The sequence below is a fragment of the Neopelma chrysocephalum genome, unplaced genomic scaffold, assembly GCF_003984885.1.
Source record: "Neopelma chrysocephalum unplaced genomic scaffold, ASM398488v2 Primary Assembly neopelma1_96657, whole genome shotgun sequence".
In the NCBI taxonomy this organism is placed as follows: Eukaryota; Metazoa; Chordata; class Aves; order Passeriformes; family Pipridae; genus Neopelma; species Neopelma chrysocephalum.
This window is the reverse complement of record NW_020925302.1, coordinates 1,303,540-1,327,490: the sequence shown is the minus strand read 5'-3', so window position 1 is coordinate 1,327,490 and position 23,951 is coordinate 1,303,540. Positions and strand designations below refer to the sequence as shown.

At 37.7% G+C, this 23,951-nt stretch overlaps 1 protein-coding gene across 7 annotated transcripts in view; it reads right to left on the bottom strand.

Annotated features, from left to right (window-relative positions):
• TRPM3 (transient receptor potential cation channel subfamily M member 3) overlaps positions 1–23,951 on the bottom strand; it is a 424,598-nt gene that overhangs the window by 85,803 nt on the left and 314,844 nt on the right. For 6 of the 7 annotated variants that reach the window (XM_027708978.1, XM_027708976.1, XM_027708977.1 and 3 more), the window contains exons 7-8: positions 14,104–14,278; positions 4,103–4,226 (exon numbers count right to left, since the gene is read on the bottom strand). In XM_027708978.1, coding sequence (XP_027564779.1) covers positions 4,103–4,226; positions 14,104–14,278 — 299 coding nt within the window. Of the gene's footprint in view, positions 1–4,102; positions 4,227–14,103; positions 16,261–16,297; positions 17,073–23,951 lie in introns of those variants that run through there. The other variant, XM_027708983.1, reaches the window with a different exon arrangement.

Below are 23,951 nucleotides of genomic sequence, written 5' to 3'. Positions count from 1 at the left end.
TACACTATCCCGGAGAAGCCATCATGATTGCTACAGTGACCATACACTGTGGTACAGGAATAACAGAGAACAGGAGAAGCAAGTAAGAAATATTCATTACTAGCTGACATGAATTAGAGATGGAATTTTATAGTTTCTCTTCTAGCAAGAAACTACTTAAATTGTGTCTGTTGCCTCTATGTGTAAATGAGTTCCAGGAATGCATGGGTGCACACAAACCTATGCCCACTGACCAGACTTTTCGTTCTGCAAGTCCTTCTTGTAATGCAGTGGTAGGTAATGATACTATCAGTTTGCTTAATGCAGTCACTGAACTCTCAAATATTCCAAATTTAGCAGAAAAAGGTCATGTTAGTAATAAGAAGACAAACTTAACTAGAAGGATTTACTGCTAATATTAATGTGCCATTTTATTACTAGGGTGCTAAGATTGGCCCTATTCTGATTCACAGCAATTTCCATTCTCTAATAAATGGATGTAAACTTAGGTCCATTCACTCTCAAAACACTATTTTGGAATAATTAATTTTATAACAAATGTCTCTCACTGCAAACCTCTCCTGTGGTTGTTTTCAGGAACATAGACCTTTCTGTCTTGCCAAAGTGGCCTTTCCCAGTGCCTGCCCAATGAAGCTCCAGAGATGGACCCATGCAGCTTGTTCGAAAACACATTCTGGCTTCTGAGAAATTCACACTGTGATTTGTGAACAAAGCACTCCAGCAGCATGCCAATCTAAGCTGCAAAATGAAGTACTCTAAAAAGAATAGAGCAGCCTGTATTTGTCAGAAAACTGAGACACCAGAATTACTGTCTTTAAGGGAAAATAATAAGGCTAATTTATTTACTAAGATAGAAATAAATACTCCTTTGCATAGCTGAAAACAGACTTCTGAGCTATCACCCAACTCAATGTGTTTTTCAGGGACAACCTGAAGTGAAGTCTTCTAGCCTGGTACTTGATGGATTTCCTTCCTCTCTTCCACTTGACTCCAGGGCCAAGAGGGGCTCCACTGGGGAATGTCCCTGCCAGACTGAGTTCTCTGACAGTGCATTCACCTGTTACTTGTGTTCTGACACCATCAAAGTAATGAAAATAGAATGGAAGATCAAAACTCACTCTTGAACACTGTCATTTTATATATATATGTACATTAAAAAAAATACGTAATGTATGGAGTTCCATCTTATTGTAGCTTTGGGCTAATTGATATGGACTGCAAACGACCTAAGGAAAAAATTCTTCGTTTTCTTAAATTATCCCTTTTCTCCATATACATGGAGAAGTAGGAAAAGTATCATAAAATGGGCTGTTTTAGCTTCTCATGTGCTGCTTGCAGGAGATAGGAACATGCAAGAAAAATGTTTGTGGTGCTTTCTGAAAAGACTGTGGACTGGGTTTTACAACTCTACTTCCTGCCTGCTTAACTTTGGTGAGCCTTCATGCTCCTATTCTAGGAATGTCTTGGCATAAACTATTTTTTAAGAATTATATGTAAATGTGGCAATACAGAATCTCCATAAATAATATATAAAACAATATCCTACCCTTGCAGTCTACAGTTATATATACATATATATATTATATACCTCTACAGTCTACTTCTTTTAAAATAGATTTTTATACCATAGACATCGTTAAGCACCTTGGTCTACATACATTTCTGAACATCAACTCTGATGCTTGTAGTGTCAGCTCAGATAAGTATATAATTTTATAAAAATTATTCATTAAATTGAGAAGTGAAACTGTCTCTGTCTTGCAAATCTAACAGATCTAGATCTCTTCTATTCTAGGGCCTCACCTTATCATCCAGCTTGTACACTCAGATTTTATTCAACAAACAAACTTAAACAAATAAATGGAACATTACACATAATAATAATGATGCTACCTGGGAATACAATTCAGAGACCATTCCCTATGAGTGAAATCCAAAATGTCCAAAACTTGATAAATCTGGTGTTCTGTGAAAGGAGTAATTTTTGTTACGAATATGCTTTTTCCCTGGCCACCACATTTATTTCAAATTTATAAAAGAGATGTTAGTCTTTTTATACATTTTAAGCAGGTTGAGTAAGAACAATTATTTAAAAGATAGCTTTTTCTTTCTTTCCAGAGATTAACTTGCATTTTTTTTGCCTCTCCTCATCTGTGATTCAGCTGTATTGATGTACTTTATGAGCACCCTCCTGCCTGTACCCTGTATGCACTCAATTATTTAGTGGCATACTGTAATATGACAAGGCTCTCCTGCACTGTCTACTTTGTTCCCTATCAATTCAGCAGCCACAAAATCAGACAGTCAGGCACACTGACCATGAACTTAGGGAAAATAGCCATGATCAATTTAGCTGCTGCTGAGCTCTCCAAGACAATCTCCTGCATCTTCTTTCTCTTTGTTGAGAGGTTGATCAGACTAATGATGAAGTCAGTTCATCAAGCAGTGTTTTGTCTTACATACAACCAAATCAGAAGGCCAAGCTTGAGAAATGACACAGATGTGGCAACATGAAACATCTGGCTTTGTAAGAAGAGTGAAATGACCACTCACTCCTGAGAGTACTTCACATCACCAAAGTCATCCATTTCCTCTAGTTATGCTGTGTTCAGCATCACGAGTACATGAGTATCATCTTTCTTTTAGATATATATATACAAGGTTGTGAAATTTAAAGGACACCATTAGCCTAGCAATCACACCTCAGACATAAAATCTTTCTAGCATACGCAATGCTAAAATTAACTAAGTACAACTGAGGCACTACAGAGAAACAATTGCTTTAATGCATTCTCTTTACTTGTGGTTGGGTTAGTGTTATCAATTCAAATTCAGAACACCTAATCTTGGGCAAAACATCTCCTGGCAAATAACTCTTCACAAGACGAGTAGGTAAAGAATGTCAGTGGTGACAAATGTTGCATATCTGCAAAGAAACTTTTAAAAATTGCACAACCTCACTTGGAATAAAAATCTTGATGTGAATACTGAAGACAAAAACTTCACAGTTAACTTAGCAGTAGCAGGGTTTGTTCAAAGCCTGACAACTATTTCTGGATTTAAATGTCTGGAACAATCCAGAATTGCATTTTTCCAGTCTTGGTAGTAATTCAATGTCTGCCTCTGCTTTGTATCTTTCATTCCTTTCTACATTCCTGTCTTTATGCCTTTCCTCCTTCTCGCCTCTCTTACTCATTCTTTTTTTCCATCTTCTATCATTAAATATGTTTTTTATATCTGCATGTGGAAGACTGGTTTTCAAGTAGGTCTTACATGTACTTCTTCTTGTTATTGTTACTACAGTAATTATTAATATTATTTTTATTATTTTACATTAACAGAAATGAGCATAAAATAATTAATGCTGTTTCCCTAAGTAGGTATTCATTTTAGGGCATTTTCATCAGCCTGGAATTCCCAGAATCTCCAATGTGAACCAAAAAAAAATCTTAGAAGAAAGATTAAGTTATAAAATTACTTCTATTCAGTCAGTTTGTGAAAAATAAAAGCCCCCAGAATTAAATCTCAAGTTTTTCCAGTGTGATTTTGCTTCAAAAATATTTCAGCAAAAGCAGCCTCATGGATCTCCCAGAAACTGTTGAAAGATCTTGTGTTCTTCAAGAGAGTACAAATGTGTGTTAAAGGGATAGCCTTGCCACTGCAGAATAGGAGCCTCAGAGACAAGCTGTTTTCTTTTCCTGTCACATATCTCCATAATAAAGTAATAGCCCTACTGATACTTGTGCAACTCTACAGCACCTTTAAAATATGATCCCAGTGACAGTAGATAATGATGCCTTCTTCTCTTTTCCATAGTTGATTGAGGTAGAATTTTAGTCATGATATGCCTGAGGATGATTAAAAAGAAGTAATATACATGCCCTACTAACTGGGTTCTATCCTGTCAAAGGAAATGTAGAGGAACTTAGAAAGTTAATACTGTTTTATTAATCACTTTAAATGCAAAAATATCAAACAAAGAAAACAACAGCCAGCATGATATAGTACCATTTTAGAGTCTAGATCACATTGATCAGATTTGTTATATCCTTTTTCAGGCACCTGAAGACTTGATCAAAACAATGCATTGAGCTCAACATACCAGCTCCTTCTTCTTCATGCACTCCATGAGGATAATGAAGAGATGCTGTGCTTGGGTTCGGGTGTATGTGAAAGTCTTCTGTATGGTAACTAGCAACTGGTCCCTCAAAGACTCGTTGATAAGTCTGAAATTCAAAATGAAAAAATTAAGTAGAAAACTAGACAGGAGAGAACATTGTAACTTCAGACAAGGTTTTTATTCAGGGGTAAGAGTCAAACAACAAATCACTGATGGTTGTTTTGGACAGGTCTGAAGGACGGGAATTGCTGAAACCATCAGAGATAAATTGGAAAACACTGTTCTAGAAAAACGTGTTGGCTGTGCTGAGGTAGCTCATCTCCAAAGTTTTTATATCAGTTCCCACATATTGCATGACAGAAGGTCATTCAAACTATCAGCTCTGTGGGATTTCCTAACAAAAACAAGAACCGCACTGACAGTCTGGATTTGAGGGAGAGGTGAACTGAAGACTCCTTTCTGTCAGTGAGTTAGCAGAATTCAACTCACAGTTAATTTTATGTAAGTGGGAGCGTTTGTATTGTCAGTGTTTTTGATTTTAGCTTGAAAATTCCAGCAGTTTCAACTCGCCCTACTGATGCTACATGGGACCAGGTAAGAAATTTCTCTATTCCTTACTCTACTCAAAGAAAACATTTTGTCTTTGTTCATGCTGATCATCTAGGAGCTCAAGAGAACCTATTTTTATATTCCTCCTCAGTGCTAATTTCAGTACTTGCACGAAGTGACCCGACAGCAGAAATAAATAGTAATCTTATATGGAATATTAGTACCTGATCCCTATCTATTGATATCAGTCCTTGGGACTGTTCTGGTTGAAACACAATGTCCTACAAAATAGTGGGCTCTAGTTTAAAATATGTATCCTTTGCTGTAGGAAAGCTTCTACACTAAAATTTTCTCACTTAAAAATTGTAACTGAGTGTTTCAAATTAGCTAAGTTGGAATATTTTATTAGATAAGTTATGGTAGGTCATCTGGTGAAACAAAAATCAGAGAATCTTCATGTCTATTATTTTATGACAGAAGATAAACAAATATTTAGCCCTGAAGCTACTGCACAGAAATACTAGAAGTAGCACAATATCCAAAAGCCGTTGTTAGCTTATGGCAGCTGCTTTGGAAGAACAATGACCAAACCCCTGTATTTTTCATACTATTGGTAAAAGTTGCCTGTACTTCTCTGCAGCAAGGAAGCACAAAGGACATTGCAGGATATTCATTATACAATCGAATTTCAAGTATGATTTAATTATCTAGTCTTTATACTTACAGCAAACACGCTGTTAGAAGAGACAACAAATGGGAATGGGAAAGAAGTATAGACGCGCATGGGAGAATACAGAAGATCTGGCATATAGAGTGCATATGTTGTCTACTCTCTAAATTTGATTTTGGCTGTAAATATTCCTGTTGAGAAGTAATTCAACTTCACAAAGAAGGCTGTAAGGCATATGTCAATGTGTTTGAATTAAAATGAGTTTACATGGGGTTTTAGACCATAATGTATGGAGCACTGTTTTTTCCATGCCTATTGCAGACTCCTCTTGAGTGATGGGTCTACCTCTGCACTTCCCCTTTTCATCAAGGCCCTGGATGTGCTATTTCCCGGGATACTGGAAAGGTGGCAACAATGCATCTACTGCCCATACATTAGGTAAGCACTCTTTCCCCATAGCATGACCTGCCTCCTTCACAAAAAGGCAACATATGATGAGTTACAACCTCCAACCCTCTTGGTGGACAGCAATAGAGCTGACAGCAGAGGACTTTCTGTGTGGGAGTTATAAGAAAGATAAACTCACCTCCTGTATAGGAGCAAGGATGTTGCAAGCACATGGGAACATGAAACAAGATGTCAGAGTACAGGTAGAAATGTAGATTCACTCCATGTTAACGAGAATCAGCTTGGAAAGACCGATACCCTGAAAAGCACTAACATGCTTTGAGTTGCAGATTAGTAGGTCATATATGATATAAATTCTGAGTTTAGGCTCTTGAAAAAAAATCTGTTGGAAATTTGCTTTAATCAAGAATGCTGTTTTCAAACAAAATGGTGCTATCACTGTAAATATAAGTGGTTCAGAACTATGCAACCTTCCATCCTTCAAATGAAGAAAGAAAAAAGAGGTTATTCAAAATGAACACGTTTCTTAAAAACATCAACTGGAGAATCTAAAGAGATTCAAATAAAGCTCTAATTTCCTTTGGAAATTACCTATGGAAGTGAAGTACATGAAAGATTATAAAAAGTATATGAAAAAATATATACGGAATTGAAAGAACCTCAAATTGGAGAATTTCAGAAAACATTTCCAGAGATTCCAGAATGAAAACCATCATATTTTCTTATAATAATTTCATTTTCCTTTAAAAATGTGTAGAATCCAACTCTGAAGTTTCAATTCAGAAACTGGCTCTCCCTCAGGCTAACACACACAGCCTTATTAAATGCTTTTCTTTAACATCTCATTGGTCTGCAAATCTACAGCAAATTCAATCTCTTTGTGAGATGAAAAACTTGAAGTGATTTTAATCAGAAACAGAAACAATAAAGGTAATCATTCTGTTAAAACAATTATAGTTTTGTATAAACTGAAATCAGTCATATCAAGACTAAATCACATTTATTACTTAGGAATCTACAAATGTTAGAAGGTAGCAAATGTTTCAATTGTGCAACCCAGCTGGGACAAATACAAACTGCGGCACGCTATTAGAGGCTAAATCTATGATGCAAACACTAAATCCAATTTGTGTAAAACAAGTAACTTCAGAGACTACTGTGAGCAAAACAATCGGGACTTGAAGGTGGGGTGATGAATTATCTGCTATGCAAACACAATCACTTTTCTTACACACACACCTTAAGTACATGCTTTTTCAAATCACAGATTTCTACTTTTAGATTCAAGGGAAAGGAGATGGCTCTTTGACTCTGGAACACAGGAGACTCTTGGCCACTAACTTGGGTACAGTATATTCAGGAGCCTCTATCACAGATTATGAACCTAATATGCGTAAGGTTCCATAGGCATAAAATTCCCTCTTTACCAGACTCAAGCACCACAATTATGACTTCCATTAGAGTCGACATTTTTATCATCTTTCTACTAGGCTTCAGTTCCAAAAATATTTTGCAACATGCTAATAAAATTCTCTTTGGGGCATTTTGATGGCATGATTCCCTGAATTCCACTTAATTTGTCATGGAAAAAATACCATTGGTAACTTGCTCCTGACTAAACGAAACAACAGTTTTACCTGTTCTTTTATTTCCTTTCTCACATAGTTCAAAACTGATAATTCATTCCCTAAATACCTAAGACATGCCCATTATCCTACCAATCCAGGTCAAGTCAGCCTTTTTTTTCTTTCCCAGAGCAGCCGGATTGCTGATGGAATATACATACCTACTGTCAAAAATCTCTGATCTGAAGTAGAACTATGTACATCTACATGTATTTTCAGAACAAAAATTTACCCGTAATTGTTGCTAAGAGGTGGGGGTTTGTTTTGTTTGTTTGTTTGCTTTAAGAAAACATTTCTTTTATACAACAGATTATCATAATTGAGCTGTATGGCCTTACAGTAAAGTCAGGACCTTGAATTTTAGGAAAAAGAAAAAACCTTGTAACTGCTCAAGGAGTTAGTCAGTCGGACCCCCTGGGAAACTGCCCTCAGTGCAGCAGAACTGCCCTTGCAAATTGCCCTCAGGGAGCAGACCAGAGCTGGCAGATTTTTAGGGACACTTTCCATAGAGCATAAGAGCCAGCGATCCTCAGGTGAAAGAAATTGGGCAAGGAAGGCAAGAGACTTTAATGGATGAGTGGAGTCCTGCTGGTTAAACTAAAAGGAAGGGAATGCACCGGCAGTGGAAAAAGGTACAGATAACCTGGAGAGAACATAGGGACACAGCCCAGTTGTGTAGGATGGGGTGAGGAAAGACAAGGAAAAGATGGAGCTGAACTTGTCAAGGGATGCAAAGAATAATAAGAATGGCTTCTACGGTGTGTCAGCCAGAAAAGGAAGGTTGAAGAAAGTGTTTACCCCACCTGGTAAGCAAGGCTGGCAAACTGGCAACAATGTACGAGGAGGAGGCCGAGGTACTCAACAACTCAACAAAGCCAAATGCAAAGTCCTTTGGCTGGGTTTGGGCAACTCCCAGTGTCAATACAGGCTGGGGGATGAACAGATCAAGAACAGTCCTCTTGAGAAGGACTTGGGGGTGTTGATGGGTGAGAGGCTGGACATGAGCCAGCAATGTGCACTTGCAGCCCACAAAGCCAACTGTCTCCTGGGCTGCATCAAAGGCAGAGTGCTCAGCATCAAGAGAGGGAATTCTGTCCCTCTGCTCTGCTCTGGGGTGCTGTGTCCAGCTCTGGGATCAACAGTACAGGAAAGACATGAACCTGCTTGAGCAGGTCCAGAGGAGGGCCACAAAGACGATCAGAGGAACACCTCTCCTATGAGAAAAGGCAGAGAGACTTGGGGGTGTTCAGCCTGGAGAAGAGAAGGAGAAGGCTTCAAGGAGACCTTATTGAAGTTTTTGAGTACTTGAAAGGTGCCTGTAGGAGAGATGGGACATACTTTTTAGCAGTGTGACAGAACAAGAGACAATGTTTTTAAAACTAAGAATGATGATTTAGATTAGATTTATAGGTAAGGATTCATATTCTAAGGAAGAAGATTTTTACAATGAAGATGATAAAACAGTGGAACAGGTGGCCCAGAGATGCGGTAGGTACCCGGAAACATTCAAGGTCAGGTCGGAGAGGCCTCTGAATAACGCGATCTACTTGAAGATGTCCCTGTACATAGCAGGAGAGTTGGATTAGATGACCTCTAAAGGATGCTGTCCAATCAAAACTATTCTATGATCTTATGAAAGAAAAGGCAATAGAGACAACATAAACAAAGTGGCAATCTAGTTCTGTCCAAGATATACTGTATGATTAAACAGCAAAGCAAAACTTTCTCCATTGCTTTGTCTTATGCAGAAGACACAAATGACATTATTTTGGCCTACACTCCTCAGAAAGAATTTTTTTAAAAATCCATGCCTAATATTTGAGGAGATAATAAACATTCCACTTAATCTTTCAGACTCATGGCATATGATTTTGTAGTGAGCACTGGAGACAATTTGAAAGATCTGGTCCATAGACAGCTGCCTAAATTATGCAGAAGGTACCAAGAAATTACTCAGCTTACTACTGAGAATTTTATTTCCTTTAAGTGAAATGTAGCCACCTAGTGCATTCTTAACACTCTGTTCAAGATTTTTCAGACCAAGGCAATATGTACTCCCTGATATTAAAGTTCTAATAAACTTAAAAAAGCCCACCAGTATTAATTCTACATATATAATATTCATGCTGAAACCTCAGTGGGAAACTGCATATGAGCCTTTCCTCCCCCGGGAACTTCAATGAAAGAGGTGAGATAATGAGACCTCAAAACTGATTTACCCCCAAAGACGTCTTTACTTCAAAGTGTGCTTCACCACTCCTTCTAACACTCCTGGTGGTACACCACATACCTGCTGCAAGGCAGCGCAGGTACAGCTCTCTGTTTTGCAGGTAGCCTCCTTCCACTGCAGCCCAGAGAAGTCTTGCTCACAGTTACACAGTGTACCCAAATACTGCCCTTGGGGAGTGAAATGTTTGCCTTGTCACAAGAAAAGCCTACAATAAGGCAATTTCAAGCTTATCTCCTATTTTTTCAAGGATACACAGGCATTGACAGTGTAAAGGGGTACTGCACCTTGACTGATATTTTCTGCTATGTGGAATGTTTTAGGAAGAGTAAATTATGAAGAGGGAAGGCAAGCACATCACAATTCTTTGAAACCCAGTACAAAAGGACCTGTTGGGCAGATATGCAATTGTCCAACACTCTTAAGGATTTCTCTAAAAGGATAGACTGGCACCACACTGATCAAAACTCAAGCAGAGAGATGTGTTTGTCCTCCTTCACCTCCAGACATAGTTGCTTTCCCCCGGACACAAATTTTCAAATAAACTTTAAAAATCACAGAACTCACAGTAGTGCTTAGTACACACATGCACCCATTCTTATATGTAGAGAATGAATGAATCCTTGTAGGGCTGCAGTGAGTGAGAATTTAAGATTGCAAAACCAGCATGACAATATCAACATACATGTGAGTTTGTTTCTGCCATTAATGATGTGGGTTTTGAATGATTTAAATTAGATACCCAGTAAGAGGAGTTGGAAGATACACTGTATCTCGGAGAAGACCCTGATCCTGGCCAGCTGCCAGAATTAAAATAGGTTTTTGACTTTATAGTCTGATTGCACAGTGGACTGCAGAATTAAACTCTGCATGCAATTTGGATGTATTACCTTGATTTAAGGTTTAATAGACACAGTTTTGTATAACCTACTTAGATTCCATCCAAAAGAAAAGTTAGTAGCTGAACTCAGTTAACAGAGCAATTATTTGTTATACTCGTGATATTGCTAAGCACTACTCAAATGAAGATTACGGGGGGGAGAAAAGAATAAAATATTTTTATGATATAAATTATACTGGCATTTCACTTCTGTGTCATTGCATGTTAGACTGATGTTTTCTGAAGCAGAGTGAACACACAGAAATTCCCACTAGCTAGCTTTACAAATTTCATAGCTTGTGCATTCTATTTAGTGCTAGGTGAAAAATACAAATAGTTTTGCAGTTTGATAATGCTGCAGTAACCACCGGGAATAGGACCCCCACAGAAAGAAGACCAATAGTAAGGGAAAATAATACCTTTCACAAAGGAAGACTTGAGCATCTCAGGTTAAAAATGCCTGTTCTGCCCCTATTGATACTATCAATCGCCTTTCTTAAATATAGGAGTTTGTGATGATTAAATAGAACCATAAAATCATAGAATCATAGAATGGTCTGGGTTGGAATGAACCTATAAAGATCATCTAATTCCGACCCCCCTGCCATGAGCAGGAACACATTTCACTAGGTCAGGTTGCTCAAAGCCCAATCTAACCTGGCCAGGAACAATTCCAGGGGTAAGGCACCCACAGCTTCTCTGGGCAACTTCTTTCAGTGCCTCACCACCCTCACAGTAAAGAATATCTTCCTTATGCACAATCTAAAGCTGTCTTCTTCCAGTTTAAAGCCATTGCCCCTTGTCCTGTCACCACAGATCCCTGTAAAAAGTCTCTCTCCAGCTTCCATTTAAGTCCCCTTTATATATTGAAATAAATTCATTCATTTTGTATTTTTTGGCATGATGACATCAAAACACAGACAAGGTTCATGCAAACTATATACGTACATAGCAGATAAATGGATAAAACATATTTGAGTAAGGTTATGTGAAATGTGTTATCAGTGAGGTCACTGGCAACAGAGAAAAAACTTCTCAAAGATACAATGAAACCTAGCACACTCATATGTATCCTTGATGCAGCACTGGACTATGCATGAACCTGAATATAAAATAGATCCAGGTATTTGTTAAAAACTATCTTTTTCCCAGTAGGAGTATTAGGTTGAGTAAGTTAATGAACACATCTATTTTAAAAACACATAACAATAACTGGGCTAGAGCTCAGTGCTTACAGATTTATATTTTATTATTTGCTTAACTCTGTTGTATCTGTGAATACATATGTTCACACAGTCTAACACATACAAAAATGAGTTCCCTCCCAAGGAATCTCAACCATAAAATTACAGCAACTACTTCGATAAAAAGCATGAAACAAGTCTTAGTTATAAGAATCTAAGGGGGTTTTAATTCCTCTTTCATGTTTTGTTCTGAAATTATTAAATTTTCCCTTATTTGTTATTTCTGAGCAGCAGACTCTGGGTTCTCCTTTGGGAGCTTTGAGGGGACAAAGTCCATGATCATTGCAGAACACCTGGAAACCCTCTGAGGGTGACTGTGGCTGTCAGGTAAGGATTAGTTTAGGGCATACACAAGGCTGTGGGCCAAGAAATCTTCAGAATTTTCCAATGAGAATGCTTCTACCCTTGATCTATGGTGCCTGCAGCCTTATTTGCAACTCACCCTTTATGAGGGAGGGTCCAGCACTCGTTAACAGGTGCCTGGGAAAGGGCTATCAAAGAACCAGACCAAGAGTACAGCCAAGCTTGTGCAGTAGCTTGTGCAAGAGGATGCAAAGGGGGCCTCAGATGAATTTGTTCAAGCATAAATAGTCTCAAGTGTGGTGGTGATATGCTAGAGAGCAATTTTCTCCAGGTATTGGAGCAGCTGTCCCTGTCAGAGTAGAGGCTTTGATGCCAAATAGATGGAGCTTTCAGCAGTAGATGTGAATCTACAAGTCCTGGGCTGCAGTCTTATTCTTGACGCCAGGAGAGATGGCCTTCTTTACTGTAGATCTGCTGTCTTGGAAGAGCTGTACCTCCAAGGACAGGAGTTGCAGAAGGAAGTGAGAAGGCTACCCACCATCAGTAAAGTTGAAAAGGAAATAGGATCTTCTCTGAAATGCAACAGCTTGAAGAGTCCTAGTCCCCAACTGCAATACAGATGCAGGAAGTGTCCACACTTAGTACTTAGGTAAGTGCAACCTCTGTATAAAGCAAAGGATAAAAGCTGGTGACTGCTGGCATAAAAAGTATGGCACCTGCACCACTTAACAATTTACAACTACAAAACAGGCTGAAGTGGAACCATATGAAGAGGAACTCCAGCAAAGGATCTGTGCCACCTGAATCTAACCTGTGCAAGACCATCAGGAGGAATCACTCACTGATTATAGTGGGCATCTCCTAGCTGTAGGGGACAGAAGAACTCATCTGTTAACCTGGCCTATCAGCTACAGAGGCTTGTTGCCTGTTGGGGAGACTGCTGAAGCTTGTCTAACCCCCTACTGTTTTCCTCGTGGTCACCAATGATACTGTAAGGGGAAACCCGAAGAATAGGTAAAGTGACTGTGGAACCTGGGAGCAGCAGTGAAGAGCATGACTGGTGTTCTCATCCTTGCTGGTCAAATGAAAGGGCGTGAGGAGGGGTACACTGATAATATCAGTCAATAGCTGCCTGCAGAGTTGGTGTTAGTGACAGGGTTCTGTGACCATGGGACCTGTCTGAAAACCAGTGACTGATTGTGAGAGATGAAAACCACCTCACTAAGCAGGACAAAGTTACCTTTGCTAAAATGGCTGACCTGGTAAGAAGGGGTTTAAAGCAGGAATACTGGGGTAGGGACAGAGTTTCCTCAGCAGCCCTACTGGGAGCATGATGCACAGGGTTGATGAGCCTGGACTGATGTGATGGGAAGGGATCACAAAATCAAAAAAATAGGGCTTAAGCAGGTTCACACACATCATCTTTAGGTAAGCAAGGAAGTGCCTACAGGATACAAGCTTTTAGAAAAAGACAGGTTGGGGAGACGATTTGGAGTTGCCCTTTATGTAAGAACAGCTGAAGTGCATGGCCCTCTGCCTTTGGATGGATGAGGAACCAACTGAGATTCTGCAAAGAAGGTGGGACAGGGCAAAATACAGACCGGCACACTAGCAGTCATGTGTGAGTATAGACAGGTGTGCAGAGTCATGCTCAGTAGGCAAGACAAATACAAACTAGCTTATATGAATACGTGGGACTAAAAGAAGCCTGAAGACAGTGGTACATTGTATTATAATGAAAGCATCTCTAAGCTGGTGAAAGTAATTCCCCATGCCCTTTGACAGAATCCTTTGACCTGCAAATGCAAGACACCAGACACTGTACTTGTCTATGTGCTATGTGTCACGGTAAGTAACTATACGATACAATTTCTATGCCTTTTTTATTATGTAGACTTTTGTTAGTGGTGCTTTAAGTCTTTATTTTGTTTTGTTTTGTTCTAAATGCCTTCAACATTTCACCCATATCAATGATAGCAGTTTATTTTCACTACATTGTGAATAATTTCCTGATCTCTGTCTTACCATCAAATTGAATTGTGGATAGAGAAAGAACATACATTAGGAAATCACTTACCCTCCTTCCTCAGAGTATTTGTGCCCAAAAGCAAGGATGTCAGATGCCCGGCCACTGCCATCGCATATCACAACGGGAACAGGAGGAGTGTCTCGCAGGTACTCCAGAACAATGGAGATAACGTTGGGACCTCCTTCTACAATAAGGGCCACCACTGGCACCCCTTGACCAATTCCTGGAGTAAAAAAAAGAAAGAAACAAACCAAAACAAACCAAAACAACCAACCAACCAAACAAAAAACCATACACACACAAAAAAAAACAAACCCAAAAAAGAAACAAAAAAATGCAAAGCCAGCAAGGCAAACAAAACATAACAGAAGACAGAAGAAAAAAATATCAGACCAAATAACTGCATTATGACTGCACAGTGTTATGCTAGAGAAAATGGCATTCAGAAAATCAGATATTTTAAGGACAGGTGGGATCAGTGTAGTCATCTTGTCACTTCCAGCGTATAAACCAGTATTTTCTAGAATTATCTTCTGTTTTAAATACAAGACTTATATTTAAATAGATCTGGTTTTTTTTCTTTTAAAGATGAAATACTGGCTTGGACACATAGAGAACTGCATTTCTTCCTAACATGTTCATAATCATGCTTGTAGTCTAGGTTTTGCATGGTATCAGTTTCCCATCATTGGGTCTTCCAATAGCTTTGCTTGTTGTTTTAAAATCAGCTCTATGATATTTTTCTTGCAATATTTGATCCACTTTGAGGTTGTAGATGGATAGCCCTTCAACCTTCTCTTTGATAAACTAAACACATTCTATTACAAGTCAGTGCTATACTTGTTTTTCAGTTCAATTAGGTCTCACAGTTTCTCTCTGAATTCTCTTAAAATTTGCAGCACATCCTTGATTTGCAGACCCCACACTAGGGATGTTACTCAGAGAGCTGAACTAAAGGAAAGACATCTTTATTTCAAGCACTGATGGTGTAATTGTATGTGAGTGCCTTGCAAAAGTTGCAGTTGCCAGGAAGGTTGTATGGATTTGTTGAAAGGCAACCTGACACTAGGTTGGTGTTAGCCTACCTGAAAAAGCTTTTATGGTATTTACTTCTTGACCACTTGAGACTGGGAACATTTAAAAAGACTCAGGTGATAGAAGTAGTTGAACATTTTCTATTAGCATTTTTTTTCCAGTAGAAAGGTTTTTTTCCTTTTAAACTAGCTTTTCCTAAAAACAATATGCATTTTGCACAAAATTTTGACATTTCACTGAAAAAAAAAAAAAAGAGTGTCCTAGACCATTAATGGTTGGTTTGGGAAAAGCTGCTTGAGGACAGGTAGCAGATGTTAATGTGTCTGCCCAAGTTTTCATTTAGAGTGGGTTCAATCCCCAGAAGCAAAGGTAAGCCTGTGAGGCTGGAACATTAAATCTGGTTGCACCCTCTAGAAACATTCACAGGTCAAATGATTTTAAGAATTTGAATTACTGTCAAAAATGAAGTGAACTGTTCTTGAAGAAAGAAAGAAAAATCCCTAGTTCTTATATGCAACAGCAGAATATTCTATGCACCTCCTAAACTACTTTACAAACAAATATTTTGTTTCCTGGAGTGACTCTCAGCATATGTAGTTATGCCTCTATCTAGTGTTAGTTTGTGGGTTTTTATTATATAACTTAAGTAAAAGTGTGTGGTAGTTATATTAAGAAAACTACAAGTTATAAAATGTAGGCTAATGAAAGAGAGTAAGAAGGGTAGAATATAACAAGGTCATTAACAGAATGACTTATACAGAGCTCAAGGGTTATTTTTTTTTCTATTACTGCTAAAGACTTCCTTGAATTGCTGCTCTGCCTAATGTAGACATCTTCTAATAAGATAATGTTAAGAAGTATTCTCAGTAACAGTCAAATTGGGTCTGCATGACATTGAAATTAACAAAAATTGAGAAAGTTCACAGTACCAGATGCAATGTCATTTACTCGGTGTTTAATAAATTCTGCTGTAAAGTGGGAACTCATTAGGAGGAAATAGTAGAAAAGAGAAATACGTGATTCAGCTGATCACAAGAGAACTGTCTTTGGTGTAGCAAGACCATGAAGAGAGGTTTGATCCTGGAATACACACGGCAAAATATTTTTAGCTGGAAATAGGGGCACTCTAGTGACATTGTGTAAGCCAGTCATCAAATTCCACGCAAAATACTGTATGTACCTAAGCTCATGGATGTTCAGAAAGAACAAACTGGAATAAACACAGGAAAAAGCCAAAAGGAGTATATGGGGAATCAAGACTTCATCTTATGAGATTCAATGAATTTGGCTCATCTTCCTTAGAAACTTGAAGGGTGAAAGACACTGTGTCTGAATATCCCTATGATGTACAGCACATTAGACATTAATAATTTTACATGGAGTTCAGAAGATTTCTGCTTATCAGAGGAGTGAAGTCTATACAGCCCTCTTGTAAGACTAAAAGGGAAAAACTTTCTGAGTTTGAAATGATGCTCAATAATCATTATAGTCACTGTTGCCTTATGTATCTCAAACTCTTCCTAAAGCAGGTTCTACTGGAAGTCTGTTCATTCTCAGTATATTCTACTAAATATTGATCAGCTAAAGAATTCTAATAATATAGTCTAAACTGCGGAACTATTTTGGGTCAATGAACTGGTCATTTGAAAGCATGTCTAATATTCCTCTTACAACCTTTGATTTTCCTTTTTTGTTCTTTTTTTTTTATAAATTGTTACACTCACAAATGGTACATGGCATGAAAAGTTCTCGGCAAGTGTTCCAGTTGTGTTTCACTCTGGTTAATCAGATGGCAGTGAGGATAGTAAAATAAAACTACTTTTCTCCAAATTCAGTCTTCAATGAAACTTCATAGCTTTGAGATTAAAAAAAAGCTCATGTGAACCTTGATTTATCATATAAAATTAAGTTTCAGACTGAAGTGTAACTCTTTCTATCATTCTGCTAGATTTTGTTGTGAAACAGAAAAGATATAGACACAAAATTGACTTCTGTATCTCATTTTCCTTCAGGAAATTCTCCCTGAGTTTCAGCAAATAGATTTTTTTTCTTTTTAGTTTTCATTATTCTCCATAAATAATTTTGGTTTGGAAAAATATATTTTTTCTTTAGTTTGGAGGGCAAATTAGGCAGTTAATTTCTGGAATTAGATGTAATATTTTAAAATCATTTAATAATACTTTGTTAATATTTCTTCAAAGCACTTCCGGCTTTCAGGAGAGCCCTCTAGACTACAGTTGTCTGAATCCTAATGCTATGAACTTTCCCAGATTTATGATGGTTAATTTCTGAGCAATGATGATATCCACAACATGAAAGGAATTCAATAGACATGGTGAAAAAAAAAGTCATGTCTACTTGAGTACCTTAGAAATTTAAAAAAAAGGATAAATGGGAATTACCACATTCTCAGCTTTCTATGATGTTCCCAATCACATTTAAGTGATTTGTGACTTTATATTCAATTCAGAATAAAAACTTAGCTACTTTTACCAAAGATGTCTGCAGCTCAATAACTTTCAGGCAAAACGCAGAGCAGATTTGCATTAAACTTTTAGGTGGTTTGAGACCAAAAATTCCTGGATGCCTCTTTGCTGCTAAATATTAGAAATTTGGAAATAAATGCAGGGGGTCTGCAGAAAAATTGCACTTGACTGACTGTTCCTGATTAGATATTAACACCGCATTTACAACTATTTTGAATACATGAAATTGAGAAATGACTGTGCTTTGCCCTAATGTAACACTGGGACAATTTGAAAAATGTTGGCTCATGATACCAGCAAGACAGAACCTCTGACCTTGGGAATGAGGTAGCTGACAGACTTCTCTTTAACTGGTAACCAAAGTATTTTTCTTTCTAGATCTCCATATCTCCTCAGAAATAAAAAAATCACGAATTCTCTGTAAGAGGTCTATTTCAGTTTGTGCATGCACATTATAAAATAGTCTGCAAAGAGGGGGCTGGCAGTGTCTGATATATCCACAGGGAGCCTTTTGTTTCAGCCATTTCATTTGGAAAGATAATGTCAGGCTGTGAGGTGAGATGCTAAATGTGAAGGTAATACATTCCTTACAATATCAAGGACATAATTATAAAAAGAGTTTCTTGCCTGAGTTGAGATTGTCAGAAAGGAGGCAATGCCAAAATAAAACCGTGCTGATGAAAAACTGGACTACAGTACTGGAACTGCTGTCTCCTAGCACACATCCAGAAGGTGGGTACTTTGTGCCAAGCACTAAAATGGACAGTCCAATAAATCAACAAGGAAAAAGTCTTCCCTTCATGTTTTTTTGTGGAATTTCACACAAAATTGCCCAAGTCTGGGCAAAACTATAATAGCACTCATATTGTTGAGCTATGTCCAAAAACACTGCTATTTTCACTAAGCAAGTACTCTAAAAGTATACAACCTTAAAAACTGTGTGTTTCACATTTTACTAACAGGAAAGAGAGTAGCATTAATACACTCCACTAAAATATTGTTCATTCTAAAATTGCAGATAATCCTGTGTGGTATAGGACAAAGTACTATTATCAGGAAAGACTCTCAAGTCGGTGTTGTTTTCCAAACACAAAAAAAGCACAGTTCAATTTCACAGATCTGGGTATTTTTTTCTGTTTCTTACAAGGCACTAAATTACATGTTAATCGGCTTTTTTTTTTTTTACATCCTTTGTAGAGAAACCTCTTTTAAATGCAAGTGCGTTATTTTTAAATATCTGAAAAATTATGGAAATCTGATAGTTACATGGAGGGTTTATTTTAAATTTACTTAGTTCATTGTTGTTTCAGCATTTCTAGGACGAGCTTTGGCTTCAGCAAATCTTTTTTCCTTTTCCTTCTGGATGATGGAGAAACATTCTTGTTTAACAGCATATCTGTGGACTTAATATTAGCTGTGAAAGCTGACTATTGTGTTATCACCGTGACATTTATGACTTTGTAAATTATGTTTCAAGATAGTAAAGACTGGATTCCAAAATCAAAGATTTTTTGTACTTAAGAGTGGTCTCTGAATATGTACTCCGCGCTTTAAAAAAAATTTGTTAGCCAGATGTATTTTTTCTCAGATTTTCAAAAGAAATACTCAGCTTGTACTGAAACAGGAGGGTAAGCCCAAAAGAGTTAACTAAGAAACTTGGGCCTGCTAACAAGTTACTTACATTCAAAACGATTTGTTCTGTACTGCTAACTGGACCAAAGCTTAACAGAGTGCTAAAGGTACATGTAATGGGCCTAGAGGCAATAAATTAAGATTCAGTAAGCTAAAGTAGACATTTGAATAGGAGAAATAGGCTGGGAGCCAGAGCTTTCTCCAAGCTTGAGCGAGCGGGTCAAGAACAATGGAAAGGAAGAAAGGTCGGATTGAGGAAGATGAGAATACGCCCCCTACCCATGGGATGAAGATGGGATCTCCCCCTAGAATTGGGGATAGAGAGAAGCGCCGCCCCAAGCTCCGCCTGAGCTCCACCTATACTCCGCCTGTTATCAATATGTATGAATAGATGCTGTAATCACTTGAATATGCACTTAATCACACCTGAAAAATTGTATAAAATGGCTGATTTTGTGTGAAGCCGGCGAGCAAGTTTTTCCAGCAATAGCTGGCTTGCTCCCAGCGCTGCTAATAAATACCTTTGCTGCTTAAAGATAAAAAGTCTCTGAGCAGTTTCTCAGACCGATTTTTCGGATTCAGTACTCAAGAGCAGGTATGTATGAAACATCTCATATGAACTGGCATATTACTGTTTCTCATGTAATAAAGTCTCCAATTCACATACTGAATTGTTAGTACTCCTGCTATTAGTGCAAAAAGACAGGTAGTCTCTCACGACTTCATTAACAGAATATGGATGAAACAGTGTTATTATTTTCATTCAATATAATGATTCATGCAAAAAGAAGAAATAGTAGCAAAGACTTGAGCCTCATCACTATATTAATCTCTAGAACATGTATTTTGAGTATTTCAATAAGTATGGATTTTTGCAGGGTAGACTAGCCTGTTAAGTTATTCACAGTGTCAGGTATTGTGGATATTGCTGGTGCAGTATCGTAAACTAGATTGCAATATTGTGACAAGGATTTATACAGTCAACTTAAAGCTTCATTACTGTGTTATTGCCTTTGCGGCCAGTAACAAAATCAGTGAGAGACTTTCCGGCAATTGTGATTCTAGGAAGCTACGTACGTATCAGAACATTTTTCCTGATGTGCACCAGTGGCAACTTGTAGGCCTTCATATTATTATACAGAAAAATAATATAATTTTCCCCTTGACACAGCAGTAGTGCATGCATATGTAAATTAAAATAATAAACTAGAAGAAATGAATGACTTTGGAAATGGAAGAATGGAAAAGCTGCATAATGTCTGTACTGTGTGAAAAGGGATTAAAAAAAATCTGCCATGCCGTGCAGAAATCCTACTTTGTTTTCCCAGTTCTTGGAAAAACATGAATATTTTATAATGTGAGTATATTTATAAATAATGTATAACTGTCTCATAAATTATTACTAATTCTTTTTATGAAGAGTTAAACATGAGCTACCCACATTTTTGTAGACCAACAAGTGAGTAAAATGCCCCATTTACTACAAAATGCATTTGCTACTCATGTTTTTAAGCATGCTTATAAGAGTAACTGGGACATATCACTATATTGTGTACTATCTCCAAGTTCAGCCCTGAGTTCAGCCAAATAAAACTGAAAGGCTCTAGTCTCTAATGTCTCTAATTTCTACATCTTATCAGAGGGTGGTGGTAGGCACATCTGAGTTGATTTCCTGCTGGCCACTTTTGCTCCTTCATCAGGGCAGATGTGTTGGGGTGAGTTTCCCTATGATCCTTTCCTTTTTCTACCTGGAAATTTTGACTGGAGAATTTTGTAATTATTTGGATTTGTTTGGAATGTTGGGGCCTGTGTCTGTCCCCCTGGAGGGGTTACTGCACTATGGCTAGCACAGAAGTGGTGTGCAGCTGGAAACCTATGTCAAATCTCACATACAGTGTCCAGCTTAGAGCAAGTTCTCCACACTTATGGTACACATAAGACAGAGGTAGCATGTATATACTGAGTCCAAACTGTCCCAAAGGAGGGGGAGAGGAAGCCTCCACAAACCTTCACACAGCATGTGCAGTCAACCTGACAACTCAAAATCTTTTCCTGATGAAGCACACAATGCTCATCTGTACAATTTGCAATCTGTGCAAACCGGGTTCTTGTCCTTCCTAGAAATCCTGAACCTACCATAGGCATGGACAGGGATGTATAAGGTATCATTGAGCTGGAATGGCTCATCAGGTCTTCATGAAAGAAGCATATCTGCATGATCAAGGACCCTCTACAGTTTTGCACAGCACTACCCTCTAGGATTCCACAGGTTACTAAACCTTCCTGGACCTGGATGTACTGCAGGTGGTGGGGTATGTGAATTAGCAGGTTTCTCCACTAGTCATCAAATCACAGGTTTTCATGTACCTATATCAGATAATGACATGACGGACTCAGTAGCAGAAAGTTTCTATGGCACACTTTATATTTGTTTCAGGTGTCTAACTTGTGTACATCCTGCAAAAGGTCTACCATTTCTGGGCAAGAGGTACCATTCTAACTGCAAAATTCTCTCAGGATAATGGCTTTTGTAGGTGGTAAACTCAATGCTCTCTTACTGGCTGACAAATAAACAAGTCCAAAAATACAAGTCAACATGTTTGTGTTCCTGCAAGTGTTTGCTTGTGCACAGTGCACTCAAAGGCTTGTATACAGACCATTTTTCACAGACTGTTTAGCACAAATGCTCCATAGTGTAAAAAAACCTTAATTGCATCAAACAGATGACATGTTCCAAGGTACAGGCTATTAATTCAACAGATGAGGTTATACTTCAGGATTTTATAATGCAAGGATTGTTTATCAGAAGTATTTAGTAGAAAATCCCATTTAATTGTTGGTGGAAAACTGATCAAGTGTTGTGAAGTTCAATAAAAATATTTATGTGTTTACATGATCTTTGACAGCTTTGAACTATCTTTTGATCAGATCTGGTCTTAGTTTTAACCTAAATATATATGACGAACTACAATTTTGTGAGGGAAAATCACCTCAGAAGCATTAATAATTTGTATCTGAAACAGGGCAAAATAGCATTTCTTTATGATTTCTTTACGAAGCTTAAGGCATCTTGAAACTCAAGTTGGAACTTGGGGGTTCTGGTAAGTTACAGAAAACCAAAGAAACTCCTTAGTTCAAATGTCTTAAAAGTGCAACTTCCAGGCTTTTGCTATGCTTCATGGGGCAAGCAGAGTATGTAGCAGTGTGATGTATCAACAATGGCTGAAAGAAGTACACCACACAAAACCTGTGGCTTTCAGAAACATTTTGGTCCAAGTGCTTATACAGTACTTGGAAACCCTAGTGAGAGATACGTACACAGAATGGAAAAAAAATTAAACATGTCCTGGAATTTTGATAAGCAGAAATCCACCTAGTGCAAGCTTAAAAGTTTGAGGAAAATGATTTTTAATCTCTGAACTAATATTTGCCTTACAGTAATACAGAGTCAACAAATATTGCTCTTTGTTTATAGAGCTTGTCTAGCCACAGGGTAAGTGATGCTTAAATAGATTTAAAATTGGATTTACAATGGTTGTTGAAAGGTTTGACCACACTAATGTGTATCTGCATCACCTCTGAACAACTATATGGTACTTCCTGTGGTCCTAACTGGCTCAGAAAGGCTAAATCATAACATAGAACATCCTAAAATAATCCAGATGCTTCCTGTTAGGTTACACTGAAATACATCACCACTTGTATTTTTTCAAGACAGTTATTTTCAGCCTTCAGGCCCCTTTGAAAACAGTTCCTGATGTGTAGGAAACACATTTTTGGCTAAAGTATCAATAGCAATCGCAAATAGGTAAGATCACTTGTGTCTCCCAGCTATGTAATAGATCTGTGTCCCTCTGCTCTGCAAATCACAGTTGCAATATGCTTACCACTAGAACAATTATATTATTAACTACTAAGTGAACATGACTGGAAAAAGGGAATATAGCTTGCCTTCACAAGATGATGGAAAGGGATGTTGGGTCTTATTTCCCAGAAGTACAGGAACGTTTCCCAGATGTCATAACCAGTTAAAACTTAACTTCACATAGCTGCACTTCTCACACTCAGTTCTCCCTTTTCCTCACCCTTTCCCCAGAGCAGAACTACTTATTCCAGATATGGCAAAGATTAGATGGTTATTTCTTCTAATCCTTAAAGAACTGCTCAATAACAAGAACAGAGAAACTTGGAGATGAAAAAAAAAAGAAAAGAAAGAAAAAAGGGGGCTCAAACTCTTTCTACGCTTTTCTGGAAAACCTTGAAAATTTTTTATATTCAGAAACTAAGTAGAACTTCCACTTGTTTGGAGGCTCATTACATGCTCTATGTCTAGAGAAATCAAACTCATCTGGTAAACCAACACAACAATTGGTAGAAATATTTGCTCTGTTTCACAAATTCACAGAACTAAAGGATTATGTGTGACAGAATGACACAGAACCATTGCTAATAAAGGAAAGCTCACAACCGCTTGACTTATTTTTTCTTTTCAATTTATTTTTTGCTTTTTCTACACAGGTTTGTTGAATATCATTTGCTATAATCTCCTTTTTATTTTCATGCTTCCCAAACACATTTTAAAATTACTAGTATAAATTTTATTTTGTTAATCTTTATTTTTTTCCTCTGTAGCTTGCATTCATTCCCTTTGTTATGTTTGACCATGTTATGGTCACTTCCATTCTGCATTCTCATCTTTCTAATTTCCTTTTTGGTATCCTAATCACATTTTCACTTCCTCTC